Consider the following 21,103-nt stretch of genomic DNA (forward strand, 5'->3'; position numbering starts at 1 on the left):
CAGTTTTGTCTTAGTTGTGAGCTTTTCTTGTACCGGACTCTGCGCCCTAATTTTAGTGTCAGACCACACATTCAGAGTATTCCATCAGAACCAACCACGACGCAAGAGGAACACTGATGACGTGCAACCCCATGACCCAATCTGGGGCAGTGATGTACCAGCGGAGTTCAAGTTGTGGACCACCAGACAGAAGGTCCTGCACTCACTGTTCCCATGGGTCGGAACTGGAAGAAACACGTTAAGAATTGAGACTCTTGACTACCGATTTGGACTTTTCCTGAACAGCTCAACAAAGATAAATAAGGCTCAGAATGAGGAAATCAACGCGATCAGAATAGTGGTCATGCAACACAGGGTCGCCCTGGACATGATTCTCGCTGAGAGAGGGGGCCTCTGTGTCTTATTCAACACCACTTGTTGCACCTATATCCCGGACAACGTGCACTCCTTGACCATGACCACCGCCCTAGACAAGTTGCGACAACTGAGTAATGCGCAGCAACAAGACTATGTCACGAACAATGAGGACTGGCTGACCTGGCTGCTGAGTGGCAGCTGGAAGACCCTCGTGATAAAAGGACTCGTACTGATAGGAGTTCTGCTTCTATTATTGTGCTTGTTTTCTACATGTATCCTACCATGCATAAGATCCATGATTGACAAAATGGTACAGGCCACAGTAATTACCTATGTTGGACTGCCACTAGAAGATGAATCGGATGAAGAAGATTTAGTATAGAAACACACACACACATACTGAATGATGCTACAATTGAAAATGTTATAAGCAAGTGATTGTTGGCTGATAATAAAGTATGATTAAGTGAAAAATATTAACATCAGGAGGGGATGTTAAAGAAGAAACGCTTTTATGAGTTTTATGTTGCATTAAAGTATATGTTCATATTTTACTCTTAATAGGAAAAGAACAAAATGTACTACTCGCTCTGTTTATAGAAAGAGGAAGTTCACCCTATGACATTTATACGAACTTAGACACACACACACACATATATGCAAAATTAGAGGAAACTGCTATGCTTGTTTCACCCTGCTATAAATAATAAACGACTACTGCAGCTCGGTGTGAGTCCTCTCTGAGCCCTCACCCGTGCACCGTCTCCAAGTGTCTCAGTGTTGTTTATTCACCTGTTTGATAACTGTAAATCTCTGACAAGAGTTTATTTATATCATCTTCACGTGAACACATTCAAGAACATCACAGATGAAGAAACATTAAAAACTTCCACACTACATGAAGCAAGAAAAATAGTTTATTCCTTTATGTAGAAAAAACAGAAACATCAAACATCTCCAAGACTCTCTTTGAAAGAACTAAAAACCTTTGTTCTCATGGTCCAATCATGAGTGAACTCCCCGATGAAGCCTTGTGTGCTAAAACATGTCAGAGTTTTAAAGGTTAAACATGAGTTTCCAAAACGTTTTGCTGGAGAACAATGAACTATTTGACTGAGTTTCAATCATTTACAGACGAGCAAAACCAGGACAGAGAAAAAAGGACAAAACTGACTCAGTAAAAAACAGAAAAGAAGATCCCATGTAGATCTGTATTATGTAGAAGTTCAGCCCAGCAACCAGTTCAGTTCAACACAAGTTTAAATGATTCTATCTGAACTCTGTGGAGCCTGATCTCAAGCTTTTTGAGTCTGACACAGAAACCAGAGGATCTTTCTGTGTCTTCAGATTCACTGTGATCCAGTGATGGGAGTGATTTCAGCCCTGAGTGATCGCGCTGATGTTTGCACAGAGCAGACAATGAGGTGAATGTTTGGGCACATTGGTAACAGTGAAACAGTTTATTAGTAACGTGGGATCGTTTGTGTGCAGAGTATGAACTGAGATTCCTGAAGCTCTTGTCACACTGGTCACAGCTGTAGTTTCCTTCTATGTGTGTTCGTTCATGACTGTTACGATGACCTGAATGCGAGAAGCTTCTCTCACAGTGTCTGCACTTGTGTGGTTTCTCTCCTGTGTGGACTCGTTTGTGTGATTTAAGGTCCCTTGCAGTGGTGAAGGATGACCCACACTGATCACAGAGGTGCTTTTTAACCCCACTGTGAATCAGTTCATGTTGTTTTAACTCACTTGGTGTGGTGAAGCTTCTCCCACATTCTTTGCAGTATTTCAGTTTGTCTCCAGTGTGTCTACGTTGATGTGTTTTAAGGGCAGCTTGCCAACTGAAAGTTTTTCCACAGAGGTCACAATGAAAGTCTTTCCCACCACCACAGTGATGACAGGGTTGAGAACTGGATCCATCTGTGTCGCTCTGCTTCTAAACAAAGACACAAAGACAGTGTAAGTCAGTCCTTCAACATTTGTATCCTGAACGTCGCCTGAAATAAAGAGCATCTCTGCAGACGTCCAACTACATTTGACTGTTTCAGTTAACACACTCAGTTTACTGGGCTGCAATAACTACAATACTACCACCATAATACTACAGTAATACTAAAATCATAACTGAAAGGAAAATCTGAATAATCACTCAGAGCTGCTTTTCCATGCAGTAGAATTGCTAACATGCTAACACAGTTTAATGAGCAGAGTTGTTCCAAACAGTCAGGCTAAAATGACAAGATAACAATATAAATACATACCTCACAGTAGCTGCACTTGTAGAGTCTCTTTCTGGTGTGGATCTGTTGGTGTCGTCTCAGGTGACGTGGAGATTTAAAAGTCTTCTCACACAGGTCACATTGATAAGGTCTCTCCTCAGTGTGGGTAAACATGTGTCGTTGTAAGTCTGTGTGAGTTATAAACTCTTTGCCACACTGTTCACAGCAGTACACATCATGTCTGTTGTGAATGCGTAGGTGTGTATTTTGGCTCTCTCTCTGGCTGAAAGTTTTTCCACAGATGTCACAGCTGTATGCCTTAATTCCAGAGTGGGTAACTAGATGCCTCTGTAAGTGGCTACTGTTAGTAAAAGCTCTGCCACACTGATCACAGCTGTACGCTTTAACTCCACTGTGGATGAGTTGGTGTTGTTTTAGGGAACCCTTCCTGGAAAAAGACTTTCCACACAAGTCACAGCTGAACGGTCTCTCTCCAGTGTGGATGACCTGATGCTGTTTTAGTTTATCCCTCACAGTAAAACCCTTCCCACACTCGTCACAGCTGTATGGCTTAATTCCAGAGTGGGTAACTAGATGCCTCTGTAAGTTGCTACTTTGAGTAAAAGCTCTGCCACACTGATCACAGCTGTACGCTTTAACTCCACTGTGGATGAGTTGGTGTGTTTTTAGGTGACCCTTCAAGGAAAAAGACTTTCCACACAAGTCACAGCTGAACGGTCTCTCTCCAGTGTGGATGACCTGATGCCGTTTTAGTTTAGCCCTCACAGTAAAACCCTTCCCACACTCGTCACAGCTGTATGGCTTAATTCCAGAGTGGGTAACTAGATGCCTCTGTAAGCTGCTACTGTGAGTAAAAGCTCTGCCACACTGATCACAGCTGTATGCTTTAACTCCACTGTGGATGAGTTGGTGTGTTTTTAGGTGACCCTTCAAGGAAAAAGACTTTCCACACAAGTCACAGCTGAACGGTCTCTCTCCAGTGTGGATGACCTGATGCTGTTTTAGTTTAGCCCTCACAGTAAAACCCTTCCCACACTCGTCACAGGTGTGTTTTTTCTCTCCCTTTCTTCTGTGAGGTTTGTCGGCCTCCTGAGAGCGCTGACTTCTGGCTCCATGTTGGTCCTGCAGTGACAGAGATACAAACAGAGGCAGTGAGTGAAATGCAGTCGTGGAACAAACTCAACCTTCAAACTCCATTAACACTAGTTTTAAACCTGAAGGTGGAGCGTGGCACCAAACACCTTAAAGGTCTCTTATCCCCACCTGCTGGTAGTTCTAACACATTACATCCAACCTGCTGTTAAAGATAATTCATGACTGTTCAAACACTAAAATCACACACACACACACACACACACACACACACACACACACACACACACACACACACACACACATTATTTTATAATTTAGATTATTTTGTTGTTTCCTATTACATATTTCTATAATTTGTATAGATTTATACAGAATTATTCAGTGATAATAAATCCTATGTTTGTTTATTCTAAAGGAACCCCGTTAGCTTCCACAACAGATGTTGCTCGTCTTCCATCAAATACTTACATAAAATATTACACAATAAAGTGTATTCAAGATATCCACATAATTTCACTCTTACATCCACAGTGAGGTTTCACAATTGTTCAAATATAAGCAATCAATAATAATAATAATAATATCAATAACATTGAGGCACATTACACAAATTTCAAAAACAAATCATGTCTTACAATATTTACAACAACTAAAAGCTCTGTAAATCGGCTTTTAAGTGTTCATTAAAGTTTTGAATAATTCTCTAATTTTTTAAGGCAACTTATTCCACTTAAAAGTTGCTCTAAATGTAACAGTTTTACAAAACGTTACTTTTAACTCGAGCATTTACTAAATTGCAGCTTGTTGAAAACTGTGTAATATGATGATGTATTTCATCTGGATACTGCAGCTGAGCAGAATAAATGTGGTGTGTTTAACAGAATTGCTTTCTTTAGAACTACAAGTAAGCCATAGAATATTTTAGCCTGTACAGGAAGCCAAGAAAGGTTATTATGCATTTGATCAATATTAGTATAGTATGAACATCTTCACACTAATCTGGACGCCTTATTCTGGACTAACTGAAGTCTGTTAAGATCTGTCTTATTAGCTGCTGACCAAATGATTGAACAATACTCCAGATGAGACATTACTAGTGCATTAATGACATCTTTCATAATGAAGAAGTGATACACAAAGAGCATTTCATAGCCATAGCTATGCCTTGTCGGCAGAGTTATGTGACATTAGTGATGTTTGTACTTTCAGCGTTAACTTGGTTTTAAAGCCTTTAAAATATACGCCGTTCAATAGTCGACCTTAATCTGACAGAGAATGTGATGATTTTGTGGATAATTAAAGTCAGTCATATATCCACAAACACAACAAGCTGAAAGTCAGTGATGCTGCTCGGTTTGCAGTCCTGAACATCACGGCACAAGCAGGATCCACTGCACTGTTAATGTTAGCTGTGTTATATTGCTGCCTCTGTTCGGTGGTGTCGAGCCAAACGCACTTTAACGTGTTTGAACGAGCTGACGGTTCACTCGTTAAGCTGAAAGAAAGATGCTTTAATCACAGCAGTCACACATGTGTCCACTGCACCATCTGGAACTCTTCTTGTTTACACTCGTAATAACACAAACACTAAATCCTGCTTCTCTGCTGCTGTTGTGTAGCAGTGTGTACACCTGAGACTGTCACCTGTGTCTGTCCTGCACTCTCTCTCTGTTTCTTTCTCTCTGATTGTGGAATAAAAGTATGAACGTGTGTTTATAAGTTACACTTGTGTTTGAATCCTGCAGCTTATCACACATTTGATTTCCATGTGTGACGACTGCAAGTGTCCAGAGTGAGGACAGACTGAGGGAGCCACTGCTGCACATCATCTGTGAGGCTTTGCAGCCCTGATGATCCACCAGGACAAACTCAGCAGTGTGTGAGGAAGAGGAGGAGGAAGAGCCAGCAGCAGCTGACAGATGGAGAGAATAGACAGACTGTTCCCTGTTTGTGAAGGACTGCTAGGAAAGTTTAACATAACTGTCTGTGCTGAATCAGTCTTATTAGGTAATGTTCAAATAATGTGATCATCCCAGTGTTTCCAGTGTGGGAGAAAGTACTCAGGGCCTTCAAGTTACACACTATGAAAGGCAGCAACAAGTTTAATGTTCAGAAACCTAAAGTCTGTATCAGCAGCAGGATGGAGCTAAAAATAAATGTTGGTTTCAGTTCTATGAAGCTTTGAGTATTTTGGATCAGTAGCTGCTGTGTTTGTTGCATCATATTGCTGTAACTGTTTATATGCTTTATATATTCTGAGCTAAGTTGATCTATAGTGTTGCATCATATTCTATAAGGATGTTATGTGTTTGTAGACTTTCTGCCCAGTTTGACCCATTTAGCAGAAGTCAGCCTGTTTAAGGCTCTGATATCTATTCTGTGTGACTTACAGCAGTTATGACATGGTCTGATTTTCTCACCCAATAAAGGAATATTTCATATATCAGTCTACTCTTCATTCTATCAGACACAGTTATCACAGCTCCTACATTTGCTTTTTACACATATATGTAAGCATTGAGCCAAATTTAGTACCAACATATTAAAGGAACAATATTTGTCTCTTATACATGATACATCTGTATACACACTGTCACAGATACTTGTCTGTGAGTGAAGTGATTAATATAATAACTATAATATTGGCCATATTATATTTACATTACCACAGTGAGATGACTTTAGTCTCATGAACAACATCAGCTAATTGTTATTTACAGCTAATCTTAAACGACTGTTCAGCACAGAAATGAAGCCCAACAATCATGTTTCACAGTCCTGTGGTCTCAGCCTCAGATACTCATCAAATCACACAGAGCTCATGTAGAAACAAATGAACTAAATATGTTCTCCTTCATTTCTGTCAAACAAAGCTGTATGAAACGTTTCCAGCTGTTAGTATCATGGTTGCTAGGCAACCTGGGCAGCGCGACGGAGGCTAGACGTCCCATTTCACGAGCCTCGCACTTCGGCCTTAGCGGTCTTGGAGTACCCTTGAGGACTTTAAAGCTGCAGAACCTGAATCGGGATACAGCCATGATGATCTCCAGCCTCGTGCTCGCCAACATTCTCACCTGAGTTAAGAAGACGATCACTGAAATGGTCTCAGCAGGTCCTTTGATGACAGCAATGAAATGCAGTGGTAAGGCTTTTTGGGGATTAAGTTCGTTTTCATGGCAAAGAAGGACGATGCAGTTCATCTGATCACTCCTCATAACATTCTGGAGTGCAGGCAAAATGCTATTATAAAAACTTAAGCAGCAACTTCTCCAGGTTCCAATATTTATGCAATTCTCAAACCTTTTGGCCACGACTATATAACCTCTTCTGAACTTTAGTGGATATTATACATGGTTATGCTCAGGATGTGTCGGCCAGTTTCCACTGGAAACGCCTTTTGGTTAAACTGTCAGCGAGGAATTTGCATTTGCACTGTTACATTTTTATATAACTTTAATGCACATAAACAACAGCTGCTTGTTTCAGTGAAAATACATTGATGGCTTTTTAATAAAGTTGTGCAGCTGTAAAGTATTTTGTCTGCTGTCAATTCTATCGTCAGCTACATCGTTATGGCAAATGTTCAGATGTATATGGTGATAAATATCTTTGGTCATATGGTCCTGCTCTGTCTGTCACCTTCTGTGTTGAGCTCATTGTTTCCTCTGTAGTGGCTGAGCTGAGTCCAAGTAGCTGAAAATGTTCCTCTGCTGCTCCGTCAGACTCTCCTCCTCCTGCTGATCAGCTGGGACACAAAACAGATCTTTGTTAGGCTCCACACTGCACTGAAGAGTCAAAGTGTCTCATATGTTCATCTGACAAGTAAAAGAACACATTTTTGTTTCCCGAGGTGGGCAACTTGTTGGAAACAAACACAAAAGCTTTGAGCACTGATACCTGCCATTGCTGCCATTGAAAGATGCAACGCCAGCAATGTGGATTGTCAAGACTCAAACCAATCATCAAGCAAAGACAACAGGGATCATTTGTTTCTGTTTATTTAGCATTCACAGCATTTGTAGTTGCCTTCTGTGCAGGGGAAGTCCACGCACACTGTGTGGTACCGCCATCCGCAGAAGGTGCATTCAACCTCTGTAAGAGAAACGAGGTTGTCTGAGACTGAAATGATATTAACTAAAGAAGTGGTGATTTGTAAAACTTCAAGTGTATGATAAGGTGAAAACAAATACACAACTGCATGTCATGTAGTTGAAGGTTTTTTTTCCTTTGGAAGACCGGAAAACACTGAAAGTTACAAATTAGTCCTTTATTTATCCAGGTAAAAAAAAATCTCATTGAGATTAAAAATCTCATTTCCAAGAGAGACCTGGCGTCATGGCAACACAAGTCACATACCACACAGGTATATAACATTTATAACAAACACAATATCCCAACATGTGTAACAAATGTATTGTGCTTGAAACAAATTCAGAATAGGTGATAAAGCAGCTGCACATGTGTGTCACGAGTAAATCTGGCTGTATAACAAACAGAAACAAGTGATGCTGCTGTCTTTGCTCAACGGTTGGTTTGAGTCTTGACAATCCACATTGCTGCCATCTTTCAATATGTTGAATGCACCAGTGTAAGTGCAGCCACTCAGACTCAATGTGTTCATAGAAACAGGTGCAGATGTGTCACGAGTTCATCCAGCAGTAGCTATGGCACTTGGCCACAGGGGGCAGCAGTGGACTGACCTGCATTCGAGACTGCTCCAGCTGCTCTGTGACAGTCAGTAGATCTGCTACAAATTGCAGATCATATGCAAGTTTTGGAAATGACATTATAAATATTCCTAACTCAGCCACGGCAGCATTGTTGATGTATTACCTATATACTACAAATTATTCCACCTGCTGAAAAGTGGATCTAATGTGGGCGGACTCACACTTAGCAAATAAACCTGTGATGTGAGAATGTAATCAAACTGTTGATCAGAGGCAAAGTAATTTAAAGTTTATGATGCTATCGTCTAATGTTAGCTGACATGATGTTAGCTTGTAAACTTATGTTGTTGTCTGGGTCTCATGTCTGATCTGATGATAATAACTGTGACAACACAGAGATTAAATAAAGGACGTTGGTGGGACTTATGTTAGAACTATAACTTCAGTTAAGGAGTGAGACGTAAGATGACAAGGAGAATGAAGAGAATGAGAAAGAAGTAACTGGGAAGAGAAAATGAAAACAAAAATTTGAAATGATCAAATTTGTGTTAACAGATGATGGTGATTTTAAAAATTCAAGTAATTTAAAGGTTTTATCCTATTTGTTGTTGTTTTTTTCATATTCTTCTATTTGCAAGAGGTTATTAATAAAACAGGTTCTCTTTCTGGTTTCTCTTTTTGGACGCACTCTCTACAGCTTATCACATCCAAAATGGCGGATGTCAAGTACAAAACCTCGACAGAAACAATCAGCAAGAATTTTAGCATCAGTCCAAAATAAAACTGTCCAACTACAGAGTTTTAAAATCCAACTAAACTATGAACAGAGATCTTTTACAAATAGGCTATTGATGAGATGACAGTGGTAACAAAAACGTACACATCCGCGCACACAGACAAAATGGCGGGAGAGCGTTTAACGGTCGACCTCATGAGTCCGTTACCGTGAACTATGGAGCGGCAGATTTGTGCTGGAACTGAGCTGCACACAGCTGATGTTAGCCAGGAAACATTACACACTGCTAACGTTACCTTCACACGGAGCTCCACACGGAGACGATCAGCGTCAGGCACAAACACCAAGTTCAGAAAAGAGGAACTTTGAGCAGGAAGGAAAGAGTCAGAGAGGCGTTTGAGGACACGTTTACAACCACGAACATCAGAATCTGTCTGTGCTGCATTCAAGTGCAACTTGGAAACTCACTAATCTCTGTCATGTTGTCCAAAGATGATTTATTTCTGCTGGTTTTCTTGTTTGAAACACAAACATGTGTCAGCACTTTGTTGTTCTTCACCCTGCAGCATTTGAATATTTCAGGAGTAAACTGATCATAAATTCATGAAGTCATGACTGAAAGTGCAGACTGAGAGTGGATCACATGATGTTTGAGGTGTGTCATGTGACATGTTCAGTATTGTCACACATGTCTAGATTGTCCCTGATATCATAGCTGCTCAAACACTGATGATTATATTTGAAGAATTATTCCTGATGGCAGCAAAGTTTGAATGGAGCTCTCTGTCTGTGCTGATTTGTCGCCCTCTGGAGGTCAAAGCACAAACTGCATGATGTCACTGTAACCACCACAGTGACAGGAAGTGATTTTAAATGATGAAATATGTCAGTGATGCTGATAGTGTGTTTGTAGCAAGTACATAAGCTAAATATAATTTAAGTTGGTTATGAATAGTTGGGCTAATTCAGAAGATATCAGATTCGGCTCTAGGAGGTGAGTGAAGTACAATAAACGTACAACCACAGATATTGTGATTACAATTGTTATTTATAGTGAAAATAAAGTGCAATTACCAAACACCAATATTTACAAAATCTGCAGACAAGGAAAAAATAAAACAATTCAAGCTTGTAAAATATCCGCTGCACGGCAGTGCAGGAACCTCGTCCAACCTCTGGCAACAATGTCCATAAAGTTTATTTCATGAGTGATATAAGTCCAACGCGTATGACAGTCTAGACAGGTTGAAATTTGAAGTAGGATGATCAGCACTAAGATTCCAAAGCTGAAATCTCAGAAGTGAGATTTAGGGGACTAAACCAAGAGGGGAGAGTGTAGGCCGCAGCAGCCTCCTACCAGACCGCAGGAAGTTGTAGCTGGGGTTCTGGCTCGTTGGGCCTAGCTCGCCATCCAAAGTAGTGGTGTCGCTGTGGTCTCTCCAGGGCACCACTAGCCTGCACTATAATCACAAAACCACTATTAGCAAAATTCATCTAAACTTCCCAAGCTAGCTTTAGTTCCAGTGTACACATAAAATCCATGAGAAAATACAACAAATACATATCCAATCATTGTAATGAATTAAAACAAATGACAATCTCAAATAACAAAACTACAGCCACATAAAGTGAGAGCAGTAGTAATGCAGTAAGTCTCAGCCATCCCATCAGCTAATAGCACTGGCATACTGATACAGGTTACAAATACAAACAAACATTCAGACTCACCATTCACTACGTGCGATGTCACATACGAGCCCCACGCATCTACCCACGGCGGTATCAAAATACTGTTGAACGCAATCCACAATTAATTCAAAACAAGTCAAGATAGTAAACAGCGAAAAGCGCTCGCCCCACGTACCTGTTGCTTCCATCCGCTAACGCCTCTCCCCCGCGTCGTTTCGAGGCGACAACCCGGAAGGCATATATCGGTGCCTCGCGAATGTGATTGGTCACAACAGGCATGTGCAGCCTCGCGGCGTGGCGTGCGTCATGACGCACGATGCCTTCACGGACACGCTCCGGTTGGAATTTAAGATTCCAATTTAGTTATAGACACAGTTCTTTTATTTTTTATGTGGGTTACATCCTCCCCGCCTTAACCATGCACGTCCCGTCGCATGTTAAACGCTAGACAACGTGAACAGACGAAGGACGGCTAGCATTATGGCCCAATGCATCGGAAAGACTATGCAACATCGTTTGGACAACGGAAACCAGAGGATTACCACGAGTGAAATAGTGAAGTCGATCAGGTGGTGCTCTTTGTCGTTGTGAACGTCTTAGCCCGTCACCTATGTCAGTGTCCTGCTCAATAACACTAGACTCTGCAGGAGAATCTTCAACAGCAACGACAGGAATGTCGACAAGTATGTCTCCATTTCCAAGTAAATTTTCAGGTAAGCTATTTCTATCTTCAGGGTGACTTTCAATAAGTTCAAGCAAAATGTCTTCCACATCAGAGTCAGATTGCCCACCACCAGACTCCACTGCTGGAGGAAGAACACTGGACACAGAGGCTGGTTCTCCTTGCACTTCCACTTCAACTGAAGGATCCAAAATCAGTGGTCCTAGGCTCCCACCGTCAGATGAATCTGGAAAATGATTCTGTTTTTCCACAGTGAAGTGCAACGTTGGAGGATTAACATACAATGAAACCAAGCTTCCTGTGTCCTCATCCTCAACCAGAGGTTCTGTGAGGGAATTTAAATCCGGGTTCCGCTGCCGAGTTCTTGGCCTGTGCAGAAGCGATTGCTCTGGTGATTCCAAGTTAACCTCACTGCTCGTGAGGAGGCCGCATGGAAGGAGGAGGTCGCGGTGAAGGGTCCGCATAGGTCCATCGCTGTTCTCAGGTTTTACCTTGTAGACCGGGAGGTCCCCAGCCCGATGGACAACCACATAAACTTCTTCCTCCCATTTATCTGAAAGTTTATGCTTCCCTCGAAGGCGGACATTCCTCACAAGCACACGATCACCTGGTTCCAATGCTGATGGTATCACACGATTGTCAAAGCGTTTCTTATTTCGGTCGGCAGCCTTTGTAGCGTTACTGGAGGCAATACTGAAACTTTCCTCCAATCTCGATTTGAGTGACTTAATGTACTGTGAGTGACTCTTTTGCTGGGATTCCCGCAGTGGCAGATTGAACGCCAGGTCCACAGGTAGACGAGGTGTTCTACCGAACATGAGTTCGTAAGGAGTAAACCCTGTAACCTCGTTCCTGGTACAATTATAGGCGTGAACCAGCGGTTTCACATGCTCTTTCCACCTTGTTTTTTGTTTTGTCTCCAAGGTCCCCAACATTGCCAGCAACGTCCTGTTAAATCGCTCCACTGGATTTCCCCTCGGATGGTAAGGGGTTGTACGGCTCTTCTGAATGCCTGCAAACTCACACAATTCTTTTACTAGTCTTGACTCAAAATCTTGCCCTTGGTCGGTATGAATTCGCTCAGGAATGCCATAATAAATGATATAATTCTCCCATAAACACTTCGCCACAGTTCTTGCCTTTTGATTGGGTGTTGGAATGGCAACAGCGAATTTAGTGAAATGGTCAGTCAGGACTAAGATATCACGAGTGCCACTAGTGTCAGGCTCAAGAGCAAGAAAATCCATACACAAAAGCTCAAGGGGTCGAGATGTTTTTATGCTGACAAGTGGAGCAGCTTTTTCCGGCAGGGCTTTTCGGCGCACACAGCGGCCACAAGTCTTAATCTTCTGCTCAACATCCTTTGCCATTTTAGGCCAGTAGAATCTCGTACGGACAAGGTCAAGTGTACGTTCAATCCCCATATGGCCCATATCCTCATGGAGGCTTTTCAGGACTGATGGCCGCAACTCCTCTGGAAGGACAAGCTGATATAAAAGGTCTCCATTGTCCCGTCTCCTCCTGTACAGGACTCCATCCACCAGCTCCAACCTGGACCATTCTCTGAGCAGGAACGGAAGTTCAGGGAGCTCAGCTCTAGCTGTTGGTGGAACCCTGTTCCCCGTCTCAAGCTGGTGAATAAGCTCTCGAATGCAGGGATCTGAGTGTTGTTTCTCTTTGATGTTAAGAGTAGAAACGACAGGCAGCTGATGACAGTCCTCGGAACAGTAACTGTCAGGGATGGCATCCATTTGAACTGACAAAGACTCGACAAGTGTGAAGCCAACCTCACCGCAGTCACCCGGCCGTGTGGCTCTGACCAAATGACTTTGGCAGATTGCTCTCACAGTCTCTTCTGGAAGGACATCAGAATCAGCTGTGTGTTGAGAAATGAACTGACGAATGAGTTCATGGTCATTAGAAACTTCATCACTGGAGCAGGAGTAAGGTCGCCGCGAAAGCGCATCAGCGTCACAATTCTGTTTGCCAGCTCTGTACAGAAGTTTAAAGGAGTACGTTGACAATGCAGCCAACCAACGGTGTCCAGTAGCGTCCAGTTTAGCTGTTGTCAAAACGTAGGTCAGTGGATTACTGTCCGTCACCACTGTAAAATCTGCCCCGTACAGGTAATCTTGGAATTTCTCGGTCACACTCCACTTAAGGGCGAGGAATTCCAGCTTGTGGGCTGCATAACGGCTCTCACTCTGCGACAATCCGCGGCTAGCATAAGCTATGACCCGGAGTTTCTCCTCTTGCTCTTGATACAACACTGCTCCAAGTCCGGTCACACTCGCATCGGTGTGCAGAATGTATGAACGAGACGGGTCTGCAAACCCAAGAACCGGAGCAGTTGTAAGCTTCTCAATCAAGGTTTCAAATGCAACTTGACATTTGGTATCCCACCTCTCCCCGAAGGGTTGGTTTGGCCTGTAGGTGGGTATCTTGTGAGCTTTCAGGGTCTTTGATCTTTGAACTGGAGAATATCCACGAGTCAGGTCATTGAGGGGTTTGGCAATGACGGAATAGTCTTTTATAAACCGGCGGTAATAACCAGCGAAACCCAGAAAAGATCTTAATTGTTTCAGAGTCTGGGGAACCGGCCATGTCTTGATGGTCTCTATCTTCTCAGGATCTGTTTGAACTCCTTCCTCAGAGACAATATGACCCAAGTACTTTACAGACTTTTGGAAGAATCGACATTTCTCCGGTGCCAGTTTCAGCCCATATTCCTTCAACCGGTTCAGGACTCTCAGCAGCCTTCGTTCGTGTTCCTCAAGAGTGTCCGAATAGATGATTAAATCATCCAGGAAAACGAGCACTTCCTTTAGGTGAAGGTCCCCCATGCATCGCTCCATCAAGCGCTGAAAGGTGCTTGGGGCGTTGGTAACACCTTGAGGCATTTGGTTAAACTCCCAGAACCCAAGAGGAGTCACAAAAGCAGTCTTTGCCTTGTCTTCCTCCTCCATCTGGATCTGGTAGTAACCGGACTTCAGGTCGAGCACTGAAAACCACTTAGAACCAGTGAGTGCTGAAAAGGATTCCTCCAAATTAGGTAAGGGGTATGCATCCTTGATGGTTTGAAGGTTTAGTTTCCGGTAGTCTATGCACAGCCGGACCTCACCGTTCTTCTTCCTGACCACCACGATAGGCGAAGCAAAAGGAGACGATGATTCCCTTATAATGCCGGCTTCCAGAAGCTCACGCAGGTGACGGCGGACAGCTTCAAAATCTTGTGGATGGATTGGCCGGGCACGTTGCTTGAACGGTGTATTGTCATGGAGTGGAATATGATGTTTGACAGCTGATGTACATCCAAAATCCAAGTCATGATGCGAAAAGACCTCCGAGATGTCATTCAGCTTGCCTATGACTCGCGTCCTCCATTCAGGTGACAGTGGAGAATCACCAAAATCAAAGTTCAGGCTGGTGGTAGTGTTCCTGACTGGAAGATGGGTCACGCGATGTTCAGACAAGATGCAGTGGTAGGTTTCCAAATCCGCAATGACACTGTGAGGTGGAATGAAGGTATCTTGCTCCGACTCATTTGTAATAACCACAGAAACCTTGTATGGAGAAAGAGCTGGGAAGTTGATGAGACAACTGCTGACACACAACCCCCCAGGTAAGGTGGAAGCAGGATGCTGTAGGAGAACACTCTGGCTAAACAACGGGGTGGAAACTTTGGCAGAGCCCTGGATGACAATAGTGCGGCCGGCCGGAACACGCACTGGAGCTTTGCTTAGTAGCCTCACATTCCCAATGCTGCCATTCTCCTTCTGCTTGTGTGACAGCTGTAGTGTTTTCAACACCGCTCTGTACCCATGAGTGCTAGGCTGATAGCTCGGATGCTGGTTAAGATGCTGTTCATACAGGGGTTCCAGGGTGTTCATCCCAATTAGCACAGTAGCGGGGACGTCAGGGTGTACGTCCGGAACAACTAGAGCCAATGTTGTTACTTCATATTCTTCACCAACAAAATCTCTGGGGAACTTGACGGAAACCTCAATGTATCCAAGATATGGAATGGTTTGACCCGCAGCACCTTCCACCTGGAGAAGATCATGGAGTGGTTGAATTTGTTGGTCATGAAGATGATTGTTGTAAAAGGATACAGGTATTGTAGTAACCTGTGATCCTGTATCAAGCAGGCATTTCTGTGGATGGCCTGCTAGGGTCACCTCTGTTGTGCATCTTGACCCAACTAACCCATGAGGTAACATTGTAGTTACCTTCGGACAAGTGTGTAGGTCTACACAGTGAACAATTTCCTCCTTGTTCCTTTCCTCCTTTGCGGGACAATGTGGGTCCTGCACAGTTCCTGTACGTCCCATTACAGAAACTGTATCTAGTTTAAATGTCCAGTTGATGAATTCCGCTTCTGCCATTTTGGTTTCTTTTCACTGAACTGTTTGCGTTTTGCATTGACCAATGCGGGATTGGGTCTGTTCTCACACTGTGGTCTAATGTGTCCATCTTCCCCACACCTGAAACAGAACCCAGGCTTGGGGTTAGATGATATATTCCCCTGTGTATCCGTTCTTTGCTTCGGGTGCTGCTTTGGAACAGGAGTACGGGACTGGTGAGACTGGGAGGCAGTTAAGGCGGCAAGTTGCTTTTGTATCTCCGCCATCTGCTGGGTGAGAGTGGACAACGCAGCACAAACCCCCTTTTCTTCTTCTACTGCGAACTGAGCTTGAGCTGCAACTCTGTGTCTTGGTGTTCCCAAATGTTGCTTCATCCTCAGAGTTTTGCTAGCTTCTCTGTCTTCTTCAGTTCTTAATAGGAGTAACAGTTCTGCAAAAGAGGGTGGGTTGGATTTTCTCTGCTTCAGCTGAAGCTCAGAGATAAGATTGCTATCCCAACATCCCCTACAGAATTGGCTGAGCAGGTGCCTGTTCACTTCACCCTGCTTGACCCCTCCCCGCTTAACAGCTAAACTCAGGGCCACCTGAAGTCGCTGTAAGTAGCCGGATGGCTTCTCACCCGAGTTCTGCAGCGTGTCCATGAACTTCGCATAAAGTTCTTCCCCGTCCTGTACAATTCCATAAGCAGAATCAAGATGTTGAATATAAGTCTCAGCTGGTAGGTCGGGGTTAAGGTGCTTGATTATGTCCGCTGCAGGTGGTAAAAGACTATCAAGGATGTGTCTGGATCTTCGCAGTTCTGAAATGGCTGGATCCTTTAAGATGAGATCCACTCCAGAGCGCCATGTATCATAGTCCACCTCATGCTGTGGGTGTGGTAGTCTCCCAGAAAACATGCGCAGCTTATGGGATGAGCGTATGTTTACATCTTCGCTCTTTACTATATGCTCCACAACATACCTCTGTACTTCAGGTGGATTCAACTCAGCCGCAGACATACTGATAGAATGTCCTTCTGTTGTTGTAGGATGTAGGGCAGCTGAAGAAGTGACAGGGCTAGCCCTGTTGTGGGTTTGTCGATCCGGAGTGGCAGCCATTTTGGGTTCAGATGCGGCAGTGCATTCCTGCTTGAGCCCTTCTGGTTTTCCTGGGCGCAGTTCTGAAACAGCTCCATTTATTTGGGTCATTAGTTCTTGGAGAACTTCAGCAAAATCCTGCCCAGACAGTTTTGCTACTTGTTTTAAGTCAGCTAAATAAGTCTTAGTCTTTGTGCACCCGACAGTAGCCGCATAGATTTTAGACAAGCTTTTTATATGATATTCATTATTTAAGGGCTTAAATGTATACGGCAGAATCGGACCCAATAAATCAAAAGCAGACCCCGTTTTAAACTCAACAACGAGCATATTATTAAACTCAGAACCGGGTGAGTTTATTGGCACGGAGCGTTCAATAGCACCATACTGGAGAAGAAAATCTTCAATCTCCTCAACCTCATATGCGGGGACGCCACTGACCAACACCGCGTTTGGTATTTTAACACCTAATGACTCCAACAAGTCCATGTTCATAGTAATATGGTGAGATAGTGAGACTGAATGTACACAACAATATTATACTTGACACAACCTCCTGGCTGGCTCGCCACTAATTTGTCTTATGTAGCAAGTACATAAGCTAAATATAATTTAAGTTGGTTATGAATAGTTGGGCTAATTCAGAAGATATCAGATTCGGCTCTAGGAGGTGAGTGAAGTACAATAAACGTACAACCACAGATATTGTGATTACAATTGTTATTTATAGTGAAAATAAAGTGCAATTACCAAACACCAATATTTACAAAATCTGCAGACAAGGAAAAAATAAAACAATTCAAGCTTGTAAAATATCCGCTGCACGGCAGTGCAGGAACCTCGTCCAACCTCTGGCAACAATGTCCATAAAGTTTATTTCATGAGTGATATAAGTCCAACGCGTATGACAGTCTAGACAGGTTGAAATTTGAAGTAGGATGATCAGCACTAAGATTCCAAAGCTGAAATCTCAGAAGTGAGATTTAGGGGACTAAACCAAGAGGGGAGAGTGTAGGCCGCAGCAGCCTCCTACCAGACCGCAGGAAGTTGTAGCTGGGGTTCTGGCTCGTTGGGCCTAGCTCGCCATCCAAAGTAGTGGTGTCGCTGTGGTCTCTCCAGGGCACCACTAGCCTGCACTATAATCACAAAACCACTATTAGCAAAATTCATCTAAACTTCCCAAGCTAGCTTTAGTTCCAGTGTACACATAAAATCCATGAGAAAATACAACAAATACATATCCAATCATTGTAATGAATTAAAACAAATGACAATCTCAAATAACAAAACTACAGCCACATAAAGTGAGAGCAGTAGTAATGCAGTAAGTCTCAGCCATCCCATCAGCTAATAGCACTGGCATACTGATACAGGTTACAAATACAAACAAACATTCAGACTCACCATTCACTACGTGCGATGTCACATACGAGCCCCACGCATCTACCCACGGCGGTATCAAAATACTGTTGAACGCAATCCACAATTAATTCAAAACAAGTCAAGATAGTAAACAGCGAAAAGCGCTCGCCCCACGTACCTGTTGCTTCCATCCGCTAACGCCTCTCCCCCGCGTCGTTTCGAGGCGACAACCCGGAAGGCATATATCGGTGCCTCGCGAATGTGATTGGTCACAACAGGCATGTGCAGCCTCGCGGCGTGGCGTGCGTCATGACGCACGATGCCTTCACGGACACGCTCCGGTTGGAATTTAAGATTCCAATTTAGTTATAGACACAGTTCTTTTATTTTTTATGTGGGTTACATGTTCATCACAGACGTTCAGGCTTCGTGTTGACATGAATCAAAGTTAATGTCATTATGGACCAAGGACAGTACTCTGGGTCTCCTGCAGAACAACTCGAGCTGTGATACCTGAATGAAGAGCCTCTGCTGCTTTAAAGAAGGAGGCTCGAGGCAGAGGTGAGGTGCAGACCAACCAGCTTTTATTCAGCAACTTTAACAGAAGGATCAGAAAAATAAAACTATACAGCACAGTGATGCTGACTGAAGCCACAGCATTAAACTAAACAAGCATCTGATCATCTTTAACAACATCTAATAAATAATGACAACTATTTACTCCTGTATTTCCTACAATAAAGCCTGTTCAGATATTTGTTGCTGATGGAAATGTAAAAGGCTCCCAGGAACCAAAGGACAAAAACAGAGGCAACAGTCACAGCTGCAAAGGATCCCCTAACACATAAACTGGTTCGAAGATATTTTCTAGCTCTGCAGAGGAGCTTGATTGCACGGACAGTAAAAAGTGGATTCAATAACAGCAGCGAGCGCTGAGTGATATAACGGTGCTGCGAGCAGCAGTGCAAAGGCTCACACAGAGACAGCAGCTACACTGTGTGTGGATGTGATCCACAGTCACAGCTGTGGGTTTCAGTCAGTGTGTCTCTAACTTCATGGTCACATTTCAAAGCTTATTGGAGCCAGAAGATGTTCAAGTAAAAGATTTATTGCTGTACTCGTCTACCAGGATAACAGGAGGTTCATAAAGCTGTGTAATACTTCAGCTTTACATCATGGAGTAGTAGTTGTGTCCCTTTGTGTTTATTAGTGTGTTCACACGTCTACTTTAACTTCACTCTGTAATGAAAGGATTCAAATCACTGATAAATACATACATGCTGACTCTGAGTCTCAGTGAAGGAGGAAAGGATGGATGAAGGCAGCCTAGTGTGGGTCATGTGTGTCCAGCAGTCATCCAGGGCCTGGATCCATCTGTAACAGGAAGACAAAGTCCAGCCTGTAATCATCCTATCAGGCACAGCGTTTCCATCCAGCATCCTGACGACGTTAACAACCCGTCAAACGTCTCCTCTGGTCCACAGAAGTCACACTTCCTGTGTCATGTTTACCTTTTTAAGTGTGCTATTGAAGCCTGTGTGACCAACTCTGACTCTCCAGATTCCATCCTGGTCTCTGCTGCAGCTTCTTCTACACGACTGTTTTCTGTATAATAATATCTGCCTTTCCCGTCTCTGTCCCAGTGTGCCTGCCACTCGTCCTTCATCTTTACCGTCATTATACTCTTCACCTCACTTTCACTGTATTTTATAGTCAAACCTGCACGACTTCTTCTTGCTGCACCTTTTTAAACTCATCGTCCTGTTCATTGCATCAACACCGATATTCACAGGGAGCCATAAGAAATCCACTTCTATCCCTCTGTGTTTGATTCTATACAGTAAATGAAGTATATCAAAAACAATATGTTGCCTAGAGTCTGAAGACATATCACCTGTGCTCACTAGCACGCTGCTAGAGTCCCAGCAAACCACATACCTGCATATTAGTGCGTCCTCCACCCAGTTCAAGCCAGTAACATCACTACCAGCTCCCAGTATAAACTGCCACATCATCTGTAATTCTTTTACTCATCACCAAACTTATTTGTGGGAGAACAAATGCAGCAGCCGTTCTTTTATCTGACAGTGTTGACGCATCAGTAAATATCCTCACATGACCTGAGGACTTTCCCACTATATGAACCTGCTTTTAGTCGCCCCTCCTCCCTCGCCACAAGCTGCCTTTACAACATAACTTGTAAAAAACAACTTTATTGACAATCAGCAATAACAATTACAGACAGTCTAGAAGAAGAATCACATGATCAAGGAGCAGAAGTTTATGGTTTTAATAGCTTTTACATTTTGGGAAAGTTTTAAAAACATTGTTTGGTTTTCTTTCTAAAGCGTTGAAAGGACGGCTTTGCATCAGAAAATAAGATCAGCAAATGAATCCATTAAAGTTCTTTTGCCTTGTTTGCAAAAGAAGCCAAACAACATTTGTGTCACAAAGAGAGACTTCAGAACAGATCAAAGATCACAAACATCAGGCACTGATGGAAACAGCCAAACACAGAAACAGAGGCACCAGCAGGTGAAGGAGGCCTGTTGTAGAAATGACTCTGAGTGCTCAGGTAGAAACGCATGAAGAACCAGTGCGTCTAATATTTGGAAACCAATCTGTGTTTGAGCGTCCTGGATGAAACACAGATCATGTTGCAGAGCGAGGACGTCGTCTTTCCTCCCGAGTGTGTAACTACAGGACGTGTGCAGCAGGTTTAATCGTCCTCCTGACAGTTACTGATGAACGAGTCCTTCAGGGAGGCTCCAGGATCACTGTGGCTTTTACCAGCTGCTGCTAAACTGAGAGGTGTTGCTGCTTCATGTGTGA

General features: G+C 43.2%; 1 protein-coding gene across 3 annotated transcripts; it reads right to left on the minus strand.

Annotated features, from left to right (window-relative positions):
* Positions 1–1,232: 1,232 nt before the first annotated feature.
* LOC309702260 (uncharacterized protein) lies at positions 1,233–19,671 on the minus strand. Of its 3 annotated transcripts, XM_082526830.1 has the most exons (5): positions 9,395–9,616; positions 7,590–7,784; positions 7,332–7,437; positions 2,619–3,719; positions 1,233–2,293 (listed from the first exon to the last, which is right to left on the minus strand). In XM_082526830.1, exons 3-5 carry the CDS (start codon positions 7,347–7,349, stop codon positions 1,601–1,603), a joined length of 1,812 nt encoding a protein of 603 aa, XP_082382956.1. In that variant the 5' UTR covers positions 7,350–7,437; positions 7,590–7,784; positions 9,395–9,616; the 3' UTR covers positions 1,233–1,600. The 3 variants fall into 3 exon arrangements, with proteins under 3 accessions (XP_082382956.1, XP_082382957.1, XP_082382955.1); XM_082526831.1 differs by lacking the exons at positions 7,590–7,784; positions 9,395–9,616 and adding an exon at positions 19,549–19,671; XM_082526829.1 differs by lacking the exon at positions 7,590–7,784.
* Between the last annotated feature and the right edge of the window lie 1,432 nt (positions 19,672–21,103).

This window comes from Aulonocara stuartgranti, assembly GCF_965226115.1.
Source record: "Aulonocara stuartgranti genome assembly, chromosome: 3".
NCBI classification, from domain to species: domain Eukaryota; kingdom Metazoa; phylum Chordata; class Actinopteri; order Cichliformes; family Cichlidae; genus Aulonocara; species Aulonocara stuartgranti.

Coding starts and splice junctions, on each gene's coding strand:
- LOC309702260 (XM_082526831.1), bottom strand. Junction 2,294..2,618: donor ACAAGTGCAGCTACTGTGAG/GTATGTATTTAT, acceptor GTCTTTGTTTAG/AAGCAGAGCGACACAGATGG.